Source organism: Danio rerio, chromosome 12, assembly GCF_052040795.2.
Source record: "Danio rerio strain M-AB ecotype USA chromosome 12, GRCz13ab, whole genome shotgun sequence".
Classification (NCBI taxonomy): Eukaryota; Metazoa; Chordata; class Actinopteri; order Cypriniformes; family Danionidae; genus Danio; species Danio rerio.
The window spans coordinates 31,656,850-31,670,685 of NC_141032.1; the positions used below are offsets into that span (position 1 = coordinate 31,656,850).

The window sequence follows — 13,836 nt, forward strand, 5'->3', positions numbered from 1 at the left end:
AGAGTTGTATTTAAAGAATTAGTTAACTAAAACATGAAATGAATGTCCAGTTTTTTCCTGTGTAAGTTAAGTTTGCCTCCGCGCCGTGTGCACGTTTTAAAGACTACTGGGGCACCCTGACCTGACAAGGGGACCAGATCTTTGCACTATTGCCTTTAATTTTACAATTTTCATAATTTCATTGCATTTTCATATGATAAAATCTAAAATTATCTTCTGAAAGTAGTAGAATTGATGAGTGTTGTCGGTCCATTGGCGCTGCTACAGCAGCTTTGCTTGCTGCAGACGTTGGGAATTTCTCAACTTTTCAATTCCCAACGGAAGCATAAGCTAATCAGATTGCTTTTTGCAGGGGTGGCCAACCCTGTTCCTGGAGAGCCACCTTCCTGCAGATTTCAGTTGTAACCCATATTAAACACACCTGCCTGTAATTATTATGTGGTATTCAGGCCCTTATTGGTTCAGGTGTGTTTGATATGGGTAGCAACTGAAATCTGCAGGAATGTGGCTCTCCAGGAACAGGGTTGGCCACCCCTGCTTTGTGCAAATTTCCCAGCTCAGACAGTAGCTGATTCAAAAGTCCATTCAAAGTGATTGGGAAGCACTGATGCTGACGCCCCATTAATACCACATGCGCACATTGAACACGGTCTAAAAAATATATATATTTTTATCTATTTTTTTATTACTATTTTTATTTATTATGGTATTATTTTCTATTTAATGTAGTCTGCAATGTGTTTGTACTGTTTGTTCTTTTTGTACTGGAAGCTCCTATAACCAAGACTAGCACACTTGGCAATAAACTCTGTCTGATTCAGATTTTATCATTTGAAATGATGCCGTTTCTCAATTAATATTCTGGAAAGCTTTTTAACTTTGCCAAGTTTAACTTTGACTTTTTAGTGAATTTTTTTGTTTTAGTTAAACAAGTTTTAAATGAAAATGAGAAATATTATTTGAAATTTGTTTTATATAAGAGGTTATTAACTTTTAAGTGACATGAGTGTTTAATTTTATTTAGCAGTAAAAATATTAATATTTTGCTATTAATGTAAAATATGTGCTTTTATATACTGTAAATAATTATAAATCAGTGGATTTATATTTCATCATTTTATATATCATTCATTACTTCTCTCATTACACCACACTGTACTCTTTTTTTATCAGATTTTCAGATGCTTTTTGTACAAGATGGAAATAATGTCAAAGAAAATTCTGTTATCGCTTTGTTTTTGTAAGAAATTTAAGAGCATTAATTATTTAAAAATAACACTTACTGGTATCTGGGTAATTTACTTGAAAAACAGCTAAACCACACTGACACCTTTACACAAGACAACTATATGTTAAAAAAGTCAGCCGTAAACCAAAAAATAAAACTGCCTGTTTAGTGAGATGTTTTCCTATAATAAAAACAAAAATCTTCATCATAATTCTTTGTGAACTGTGCAAAGAACGTCTACTTCATTATAGACTTTTTAGTAACTTAATGATGAAGTACTAATTTTTGTTTTAGTTTTACAAGTTTTAAATGAAAATATTACTTTATATAATATTGTATTAGTTTATATATGAGGTTATTACCTTTTAAGTAACAGGTGTTTAATTTTATTTAATAAGCCCTGTAAAAATATGAATATTTTGCAATATAAATGTAAAATGTGTTTCTATATAAATGATTATTAATCAGTAGTTTTACATCTATCATTCATTGTTATGTCTATCATTCATTTACTTAACTCTCTCATTAAACCACAGTACTCTATTTATCAGATTTTCTGACCCTTTTTATACAAGATGGAAATAATTAGTATTAAAGAAAATTCTGTTATTTGTTTGGTATATTGTGTTCAATGGGGAAAAAAGTTGTTTTTACCCAGACATTTAATAATATCATATTAGTAATCATAGTACTGTGAAACCGTGTTATTTTTGTCCAATGTTATCATACCTTCAGATTCTTTTACTAGCCCATGCCTACTAGTGATCTAACTGCTTAAGTATTAATGTAAAAAAAAAACAAAAAAAAAAAACACAAGAACTTTCACCTCCATGCTTATTTCCCAACGGAACCACCTTTAAATACCACATTTGCACATTGAACAGTCTAGAAAAATTAATTATTATCTATTTTTTATTACTATTGTTATTTATTATGTTACTATTTTCTGTTTATGTCTGCAATGTGTTTGTACTGTTTGTTCTTTTTGTACTGGAAGCTCCTATAACCAAGACAAACACACTTGAAACGCTGTCTGATTTAGATTTTATCATTTGAAATGATAGCTTTTCTCAATGAATATTCTGAAAAGCTTTTAATTTTCATATAAAGTTTTAGTGATTTTATGTAGTATTTTAGGTGTTAATTTTTGTTTTAGTTCAACAAGTTTTAAATGAAAATGAAAAATATCATTTGAAATTAGCTTATATGGGAGGTTATTAACTTTTAGGTGACATGAGTGTTTAATTTTATTTAACAATCCATGTAAAATATTTTACTATATAAATGTAGAATATGTGTTTTTATATACATTATTATAAATCAGTAGATTTATATCTATCATTCATTGTTATATCTATCATTCATTACTTCCACAGTGTACTCTTTTTAGCAGATTTTCAGACGCTTTTTATACAAGATGGAAAAAATTAATGTCAAAGAAAATTCTGTTATCGCTGTTTTTTTGTAAGAAATTTAAGGGCATTAATTATTGTAAAATAACACTTACTGGTATCTGTGCAATGCGCTTAAAAAAAAAGATAAACCACACCGAGAAACCTATACAAGAGACAACTATATGTTAAAAAAGTCAGCTGTAAACCAATAAATAATACTGCCCGTTTAGTGAGATGTTTTCATATGCTAAAAACACAAATGTTCCTCATATTTCTTTGTGAAATGTGCAAATAACTTCCACTTCATCATAGACTTCATTGCACTATTTGCAAGTTGACATTGCTTAACATCCCATTTGCAATATAAAACGTGTTGTTTTCAAACAAGAGAAGTTCTTCACATCCTTTCAAAACTATTTTAAATAAGCAATCTGTTTATCTCTAGCGTATCGCTGAACACACTCATTATTCATTATCTTTTATCTCTTGAATAATGAAAAAGCAAGTCATCCATCAGAATGCGCCTTTCGGTTGGGGCTGTGATTTGGATTGTGAACGCTTTTTTTTGCTTATAGCAGTCTTAGGAAAATTACACATTTTCCACACAAGTTTAATTCTGAGCCAGTCGTCTAGAGAGAAGGAGGGAGTGAAAATTCTTCAAATGAATCAAAAAAGGTAACTAGATAAACCAAAGGTACATTGGTGTGAAAAGAGTCATTTAAAAAGTTACCGCAGCTCATTCTAGGTGACAGATATGTTTCACTTCTTGCCTCTGCCCTCATTGCGTCTGTGTTCTCTGCGCTTTGTGCTCCACGCTGCACTCATTTCCCAGCAGCATCTGTTGGTCTACTCTTTAGTACTCTCTCTAATGTTAGCAGTCTGCCTGAAGAGACATCCTGCCTTTATTAATATATCAGTATAGAGGAGAAACCCAAACACATGCAATAGCATTGCTGCAGTGTTCCAAAAAAATTTAATTCACACAGGACTCCAGCTCTTTGTACTCAGTTAAAATAGTTGGTTTAAAATCAACCCAACTATAGGTTATTATAGCACCTTCCCACCTGGGTTATTTTAACCCAATGCATTGGGTTGTATAATTTTAATTACATTTTAATTACATTTTTAATTAGATCATCCCCTGCAAAAATATCACAGTTTTACTACAGTAAAAGCAAAGTAACCCATGTTTTTGGTGCACTGACTTTCATTTATATAACCTTACTACACTGTCTTACTACAAATAGGATGCTTTGAGTTGCAAAACCCTGGCTGACCTACCCGAGTTCACAGAATGGCCATGATTTTGCCAAACTTACCATGTCGAACCAGGGTTATTTTTCGCAAGCGTCGTTTCACTTCCGCGTTTTCAGTATCACTGCTGTAGCAAATGCCAAAGCAAGAATAACAATAGCAACTGCTGCCCCCTTCTGTCTGTGACAGTTTAACGTTTAACGAAAGCAATTGATTTCAGCTTTTGTGTATCAATTTTATGATCATGAGGTTACGCAAGATGACAAAATCTACAGTGACACAATTACACTAAATAACGGCAAAATACAACCATTCTAATACTAATCTGGAGTCTGTACTCTTTAATAGGGAGTGACAATAAGAGACTAAAACGGAGATAACTTTAATGTAACAAAGTCAGTGTGATTTTAATCGAAAGTGAGCTTACAGTTATCAAAACATTAGCTAATTTCACTAAAGTTAACGTTAGTCTACCAAATAATGCTTTAAATGCTAAACGTTACGGTGATCACTGTGCTAGCAATATCCAAGTTAACATTAACAATGTAAAGAGTGATTCAAATGACATATATGTATTACATATTCAGTTTTAAAATGTTGGAAGTTAGTTTTATTTAAATTTTTTGAAGTGTAAGTACTTTGTTAAAATAGCTGGGTTAAAAATACCCCATATATAACCCTACTATAGGTAATTATAGCACCTTCCCAACAATGGGTTATTTTAACCCAATGCATTGGCTTATATAATTTAACCCAATGCTTTGGGTTATTTTGATTAAATGTTATTTTATTTTTCATTCTGGTATTACTATTGAAGTACTACTTAAAATTTTAGAATTATGGCTGTGTGAATAAATAAAGGTCTCCGCTGGGTCCTAAAGGCGAGAATGACAGGCGAATATCCCAAATATGTGTATCATTTACTCCCCCCGAAAAATAAAAAACTTTAGAGATGAACACAGGAGGTAGAGAAAGGGTTTTGTTGGCTATGCAGCACGCGTTTGTATGATCAATAATTAAGAGTGCTGGTGGAAAAAAAACAAAAAAAAAAAACAAAATGGAGATGTAATTTAAAAAATAACAACAATATTATTGCGTTATAGCTTAAATAAACGTTACAATGCAAAAACAGCATTACGTATGCATATTAATACAGCTGTTCTGTGTCAGTTAAATCAGTTGACTGTTGAAATCTTAACCCAACAGGTTCAGTTATTAAATAAATAACCAAATAAAGGTTAAAAATAACCCAACGAAGCACCAAATATTTAACCCAGCTGATTGAGTTATTATTAAATAACCTAATAAAGGTTAAAAATAACTCAACTTAGCACCAAATATGTTTAAGTCAACCAATGGATTAATTAATGAAAATAACAAAATGTTTTTTAGAGTGTACATAAAACTTAATTTTATAAGATTAATTAACATCAAAAATCATGAAACTTACCTTTTATAATGACCCTATGCTGCTGTGTTGACAGTTCAGTCATCTGTGGCAATTGTATACAACAAAACTCTTGGGTTGCCCCTGAAATAACGGACTGCAGAAGAATTCCCATGTTCTAAAAAATAACTCAACAAGCCAATACACATAACCCCATGGTTGTGGTGATAAAATAACCTAACGCTTTTTAGAGTGTATGTAAATAACCCAATAAAGGTTAAAAATAACCTAACAAATTCTTAACTCAAGCATTGTTGAATATATAACTCTACGTTTTTCAGAGTGTAAATTTCATCATTGTTTCCATGGCCTCCTCCCAACGGAGCAGAGATTGACTTGAGATTGAATATTAAGCTGTTTGATGAATATATGTAATGTTCTCACAAAATGAAAGGATCATTCATTATGAGTTTCAAAGCCAATGGCTCACAGAAGATCTGTAGCGAGGCCTGAGAACAAAACAAATATGTTTGCCTGCAAAAAAAAAAAAAAAAAAAACGCAAATGTTGCTTCTCTGGGACTTGGGTGTAAGAAATAGTTTGCGCAGACAGCCAGCGGATGTGTGTTTCTTTCTGTTTTTTCCTATTTGGATTATAATGTCACCTCACGCTGAGGCTCACGCTCAGAAAATTAGCCCGATAATTCATAAAGCGTTCAGGGTGCGACTCGCTCGTGTTGCCCTCGTTTGAGGTAAACACGATGAGAGACATCAGTGACACTTTGCTTTAATCTTTCTGCTGATTAATTCCACCCTCACCTGAAAAAAAAAAACGAGCTAGTTAAGGAAAGTTTTTTTCTTTTTCCCTTTCCTTTTGCGGTTTCAAAATAGCTGATGCAAAATAATGAGTCTGGGCTTAATTAGCAAGAGCTACTTTCACAGGAGATAAACAAGTAAATGATTAAATCCGTTGATGGTCTTGTTGGATAGAGAGGCTGCCGCATCTGACTCTGTTGCCATGGAGACAGACGGTGACTCTGCCGGTTTCTCTCCATTCAGCACGTTCGTTCGGATCGTTTCAGGCGATATTTGCGCATACCTGCTTGAGAGCTCCCTGCTAAAAACAAAAGGTGTTAGAAGCACAACATCGATCGCACGGTCACATACTCTGATCAAATGACAGGGTGACATTCAGATTTTATTCAGAAACTGCTGCTTTTTTTTTCTTTTCTTCTCAAGACCTCAAGCAAAACAGACAAAAAGACAGAGCTGGGTTGAGATTATAGAACAGCAGTTATTGGAAAAAAAGCTTCGGCATTACCGTGTTTTGCATCTTTATTTTCGTCACTCAGTATGTCATATACATCGGAATATATGACATACATATAGATTTGACACCTATTATATTTTTTTCTTCTTTACAGTAGAGAAACAACATTGAGATGACACACTATTTGGTTTCTAAATTGAAGCTTTTTGTTAAATAGTGGCATATAAATCTTCTTGGGTACCTCTTTAGATCAACATCCCACCAAAGTCTTCATTCGTTCATATATCTATTCACATTGTGTCGTCAAATAATTCAGTGTTTTAAATCAGTAGTTGTAGTACTTCACAATGCAGTAAAATAGTTCCAAAAATAAGTGTCTTGCACAAGAAGCGGGGACGTCCTGGCCCCTTCCATATAGAGTTTTCAAAGCCATCTTTGCATTTATCCAATCAGCTCTTGGGATGGTCGAGGGAAGTCTCGCCTCTTACCCCACTGGAAAATGAGCTGTCTTTTTCGTCCCCCGTGAATGAAGTTTGTAAACCATCACCTTGCTTTACTTCCTCAAAAGCGGAATGCTCCTCCCGTCCTGCGGTAGTCTTAGACAGCAGGCTGGCGGCGTACTGCGTGGTTTTCACCCCTGTTCCCAGCACAGTCATTGAAATGACAGTCTTAGCTCTCCTCGAGCTTGTGCCTGATCCCAAGGCCGTTGTGTAGGTAACAAGGCTTTTGTGTTTGATTTGGCCCCTTGACATCAGTGCCGATTCGGAGCAGGTGAGTGTCTGTGGCTCCTGCACGGTTGCAGAGGAGCTGGCAAGTGATCGGCTGGAATTTGCCACTGACTCAGTCTCAGGATTGATTGGGTTGTAGCTGGAAGATCCCATACCCACATTATGCAGCTTGTTCCCGCCTCCGCCCCCAAAATCTGGTCCCTGGACGGAAGGGATTATGGGTACAGAGTGGGCTCGGAAAGAAGGGGGAGGAAAGGTCATTCCCTGGTCGAGACGAGTGCACGGAACATCAGTGTAGCTCATCTTCCCTTTGGAATGGGCGGAGAGCATAATTTGCATATTCAAATTGCAACGGTTTTGTTGATTGCTGTCCAAGTGAGACTGGCACCTAGAGGAAAAAAAAACTGAATTATTATTCTCATCTCATTATCAATTACATTGATTTTGTGGATTTTGCTATTTTAAAATATTCATCCTCAAGAAGCAGCAACATTAAAATACCAAACTGAGACAACAGCACAAACTTTCATGTGTTATCTTTTGTAAGCTGCTTGGACAGAACTGTGTGTTGGTATAGTGTGTCCAGAGTCATATTGGAGTGATAGAAAGACAATAGGAAATAGAAAGAAAATAGGATCCAAATCCCTCCCATTTTGAGGCCGACCGCACATGATGTTGGAGTGCTGTTATCCCGTCCACCAAATTGACTGAAAGCTGCTTATTAACATGTCACCACAGTAATGCGTATAGTCATATCAACGAGACAGGACGTGCACAGAGCCACTGGGATTAAAAGATCAGTTCAGCTCTCTGTGATCATCAATCATTATAGCGATTTTACCATATTTATTTGATCACCACGGCCGCATGTCAGTATTATAAAAGAAGATGCTTCAATCATGGTTTGTGGATGTTAAATCAGGTTTATTCTATACATTAACATAACAGATACCCATACATCAGTGAATATTACCATGTATCCCGTCACACTTGCTGTGCAAAAACAGTGCAGTTAAACTTGTGTTTGTCTGTGTGTGCATGTGTCAATTTTGAAAAGACATTTTTTTGTGACTTGTTCTTGCAGAAAGGCTTGAATTAACTCCACAACAAATTCATCAAATAATCATTGGGCATGTTCTTACTGTGGTATTTCTCACAAACATTTTGTGAGATCTGCTTCCTTCATGTCGTCCCTGTGCTGTTATTCTGACACGCGTAACCGAAGATTGAGGCACACTCTGACAAGTATTTGGAACGGTGGGCGGAGAGAACTATCTTTAAAGGCACAGGCAACAAAAACAGCTACATTGTGTTCAGAGCAGAAACTTCCAATATTTTAAAAGTTATAATTACTAATCTGATGGGTGTTTTAAGCTGAAATTTTACAGACATATTCTGGAGATCTTAAATCATAAAAAAGGGTGAAAATATGTACCCTTTTAAAGAAAAGTTCACCCCCCACAAAAATACAATTCTGCCTTTCTTCAAAACACAAGAGTTTTGAAGAATGTTGGAAACAGATAGCCATTGACTTCCATAGTGTTTTCCAAGTAAGTTTATTTGATGTATTTGGTGGAGTCTATTCAAGCCTTTCTAAAATGATAAGTCTCACACAAATTCCGTTTGCAGTACACAGACATATATATGCGCGTTTACTGACACCATCTGGCTATGGTGATTATTGTGGTTTAGAATTAAATAGCTATTTTACTGTCTTTAATACAAACATGCATTGTTTTAAAAACATTTTAAACTTATAATTTTAATTGTTGAGGTGCAGTTGATAGCAGATAGCTGTAACATATGTTTTAATCCCAGTTTCTTCGCAAAAATTGTTCTGTGGAAATGAAAAATGCATTCCTACGTCACATTGCGGTGTGCCTCAAAATCACTGGGATTTGGATCCTATTTTAACGTCAGTAAAAAAAAATAAATAAAAAAAAAGAGACTTCCTGTGTTACCTACTCAGTTCTGTCTAAACAGCTTACAAAAGTTGATTTTCATCATAGGTGACTTTTAAGGGTAGGTAAATGGTAGGTTCACTTTCAGTTTTGGATAAACTATCTCTTTAATTAAATATTAACATTTGAGAAAGACTACACGCATATTAGTATTTTGGGTTAGTGCATTAGGTGTTAATGTGACTGCAGCTGTTAATTAACAGAATCACACACTGCTCTTGGCTTAATTACTTTCAGAACCATTTTTCTAAAAAGTATACAGTTAGGGCTATGCTATTTTACTTAAACCATTTCACTTTCTTCTGTCTGTTGAACACAACAAATCTTTGAAGAAAGCTGAAAATGTTTAACTATTTACTTTCATAGTGTATTTTTATTATTAAGTTTTCAGCTTTCTTCAAAATGTGTTCTTTTGTGTGCAACGGATTCAAAAACTCATAAAGGTTTGAAATGGCATGAGGGTGAGTAAACAGTGAATTTTTGGCCAAATTGTCCCTTTAAGGCTCTATGTAAATCAGGGTGTGCCTGGAAAACTTAAAACAATGGAGAATATGCACACAGACTTTTTATTTCAGTCAGCCAGCCCCAGGGGTTCTGGTAAATTGTCATCACCATACAAAATTGCAGCGTTTAAGATCTGATTTCTTTAAAAAAAAACAGCGATCTTCACTGCCTGGCTGAGATAGGATATGAAGTGGGTATCAGACCAAACAAAAAGCAGTGCAAAAATTTATATATTTTTTGTGCCATGTCTTTAAAACATGGAAATGAATTTTATCCCAGTTTTTTAGTGCAGTTTCTGCACTAGCCTGTTGCCAATGATGGAGCCTGCGTTTAATCGGTCTTTCATCTCTTTACACTTTAACAACCAAATGAATGCTTAAGTTTATTTATCTGATTTTATTTGAATTGCATTACAACATCGATGCTCTAAAAGGAACCTTATAATATTAAAAATAGTCACATAAAGCTCTCACTGGATGTTCATCATTGGCTAAAAACACTTAGCTCTGCATATAGCCCATTTATTTAATTTGTGTGTTTGTTCACTTGGATTTATCGCTAGATTTATGGTTTTGCATATTTTGTTAACATTTGAAAGTTGAGACCAGTTGTTTTAGGCGTTATTTTAGTTTCTTTTAAGTTATAAATATAATGCTAATTATTAATAATCTGTAAAAACTACTATTTGTGACTCAAAAGCCTTATGTATAGAGACATACGGGGTCTTATATACCTTGTTAAATTCTGTGCATTGAGTGTTGATTGGATGTTGAGATGTCAAACTCTTGCAGGGGTGGGGTTTGACAGACTTGATGATTAGAGAAGTCATTTTTACTGGGAAGACCAGTAGATTACATTTTGATTAAACATTATTATGTCAAAATGACAAATGCAGGGATTAATTGTTCACAATAAGATTTGTAATACACATCTAGAAAAAAGATTTTCATTACATGCTCATTACACTGAGGTTTTTCTCAATTCTCCTGGGTTTATCATGCAGTGGATTTAATCCATTGACATTTAAGCCTGTGTATCCCTCAGCCAGACCTATGAGTTAATATAGACTACACTATTTGATTTAGCTGTGTTTTGATCTGCAGGAGGCGACTGCTTATCAAACCCAGCACACCTTGTGGTGACAGCACAAAATCTTGTTTTTCTTTTTTTTGCTGGGAGTCTGCCATGAAGTAGCAATCAGATCTTCTGATGTGACCCGTGTGGGTTATCTAGGGTTTGTCAGATGTAAAAATCATAGAAAATATTGTGAGTTTCTTCACGCTGGCACGGTTATCACCATCTCATCTAAACTTTGACATGATGACATTTAAATACAGCAGCAAATCACTCTTGCATTTGGTAAAAAGTGAATATTAAAGCCTCAAATGCTATGTATTGTCACTTCCCAGAAACCCCAGCTCGTCTAACCAAAGAGTTATTGTCTGACATCAAAGACTGTTAAATAACAGGGCTTAAATAATTGAGCCCTATAACACAATGCACGGGTATTAAAAGTGTATTCTCGCTGCAGGTTAATCCGGCAGATCTCAGCAAATCAAAACAATATCTAAATATAACCACAGTAATGGCACACATGCACACAAACAGTTTCGATCCATATTTCATCTCTGACAGGTAAATATGTGTCTTTGCAGAGATTTTTTTTTTTATTTATATAAAACTGACAACATTCTGTGGGGGTCCTGCTGTCATAGAGAGAGGGATAAGCGAGGTTTGTTTGCCCATCTCTCTCTCTTTCCCCTCTTCTCGCTTCTTTTTTTTCTCCATTAGACTGGAGGGTGTCTCCATGGCAACAAGAGAGAGGTTCGGGGATGGTGTTGGTGTTTTAAAGCTGTTAAGTCTAGAAATAGGTCAGTTCAGCCCCAGCCTGTCTCTCTCCGGGCCAACCGTGACTGGCCTGAGAAAGGTTCAGAGAGGCTTATCAATATTTCATTAATCATGAACAATAATAACAATAGCTGAATACTGTGGACCCCTACAGTGCTTCTAGTGCTTTCAGACGTGTGCTTAAATTAATTAAGCAAAAGTCCAACTAACCCAGCAGACTTAACATAAAAACACAGAGAACCCTGCTGCTGACACACTGAGAAATAGAAAACCCCCTTTCTGTAAAGCGTGTTAGTATGTATGTGCTTGATCACAGTCTCCAAGCTCAAAGCTGCACTGTTTAAGAATGTAAATTATGGAAATAGGTCAAATAGAGAGAGTTTGGCAGTGAGAGGAGTTTACAAGTCACTCTGAAGCTGGATCAAGTTGGAGTGGTAATGAGAACATTGCTTGGAAATTCAAGACTAAGCACTACTTGCTCACATATACCCTACTTAACTGAGGGACATTATTTATGCCATGGGGCCTGTCAATGAAATCTAGTTTCGCTTTCTGGCTGCGTTTTGTGTGTTCTGTAGGATTCTGATTTAAAGGGTTCGAATCTGGACCATCCATCAATTATGGGCACATTTGGTCTTGTGAACTTTACTCATTTTATTTGGCTTATTTCATAACAAAGTCAATTAATAATGGAGATTAACAGGGGAGACAAATAATAGCCCATGAATGTCTGTGGACATTATTTCATGGATCTGAGCTAAGGTTTGCACTGAAGATTGTATGATCATGTATTATGCATTATTATGGATTATGAAGGTTGTTGATTTTTATGAAGTACTGCTAACAACGATGAACAAATCTATTGCTCATGGTTAAGATAGTTAATGCATTAACTGATGTTTAATGATAACAAATATTTTGTTAAAGTTATAATCTCTCAAGTGGTTTTAAATCTTTATGAGTTTCTTTCTTCTGTTAGAAAAAATATATTTTAAAGAAAGCTGAAAACCTGTAACCATTGATTCCATATTAGTAAAAACAACTACTAAGGAAGTCAATGATTACAGGTTTTTAGCTTTCATCAAAATATCTGCTTTTGATTTTAATAGAAGAAAAGTCAAACGAGTTTGGAAAAAGTTAAGGTAGAGTAAATGATGACAGACTTCTTTATTTTTGGGTGAACTATCCTTTATAAATGTCATATTAATAATTATATATATATAAAAAATTAATATTATGTCCCTAATTTGCCCATTTATTTTGAACAAAAATGGGAACACTTTGGAATGTTTGCTTAAATTTAGTTAATTTGACATTTTAAGATGCTATTTAAAATAATAATTTTTTAATAAACTTTATTTATTAAACACAAGTGAATAGCATTCATTGTATGCAAATATCCAATTTCTGCTTTTTTCTTTTAAACGCTTTCATGATTATTTAACCATAACATGAAAAATTTAAATTAATAAATAAATAAATCTAAATAAATAATCCAAAAATATATATTTATTTATTTATTTTTATTTTATTGTACAAGTAAATACAATAATACTATTACAATGCTAGGCAAAATAAATTAAATAAGTAAATAAAATAAACGGTCACCATAAAAATACTGTGCTACCTACTTATTGGTTATTGTGATTTTAGTTGTGGTGAATTGGACAAGTGAGTCCAATTTAGGGCATGACAATACTGGAGTATACATAAATGCAAAGGTTAGGTCTAATTTTGACCTTAAAATAACTTCTTAATTAATCACTTCAAGAGGTGTTAAATCATGAAAATGATTTTGTACTAGCCTCCAATGAGTATAAAACTATGAGATGAGCCTCTGAGAGACAACTTAATCTTCTTCAATTTCAGAAGACTTAACATGTCATGTAACCAAACTTTAGTTGAGGGTGGCCGGTGTGTTTTCCACATTAGGAGAATTATTTTATGAGCAACAAAGGAGGAAAACGTGATAACATTGCTTGTGAATTGGGTTTAGATTAAAACCCAATATGCCTTAAAAAATAACCACTATAATTGTGACAGTTTGAGGAACGACCAGAACATGTGGGTGAGGTTGCATGGGGTCTGTGAACAACTATTACAGTATTTAAAACAAATGTAATTTAAAATTAAAGTCTGAAACAAGGCTGAAAACAATACCAATATATTCATTAACTCCTTTAAATTGCTAAAATACATAAAGACATGGTAGAAGATTTCCAATGTAATGTAATCTAAAGTAATGATTGTCATGTATAAAAATG

General features: G+C 34.2%; 2 protein-coding genes across 18 annotated transcripts in view; one reads left to right on the forward strand and one right to left on the reverse strand.

Moving 5' to 3' along the window:
* Positions 1-13,836, forward strand: part of LOC147834501 (uncharacterized) — a 382,782-nt gene that overhangs the window by 31,732 nt on the left and 337,214 nt on the right. The window lies entirely within an intron of this gene.
* Positions 6,443-13,836, reverse strand: part of nrg3b (neuregulin 3b) — a 275,221-nt gene continuing 267,827 nt past the window's right edge. The window contains exon 9 of one of the 2 annotated variants that reach the window (XM_087276507.1): positions 6,443-7,647. In XM_087276507.1, coding sequence (XP_087132633.1) covers positions 6,981-7,647 — 667 coding nt within the window. In that variant the 3' untranslated portion in view covers positions 6,443-6,980. Of the gene's footprint in view, positions 7,648-11,351; positions 11,643-13,836 lie in introns of those variants that run through there. The other variant, XM_087276508.1, reaches the window with a different exon arrangement.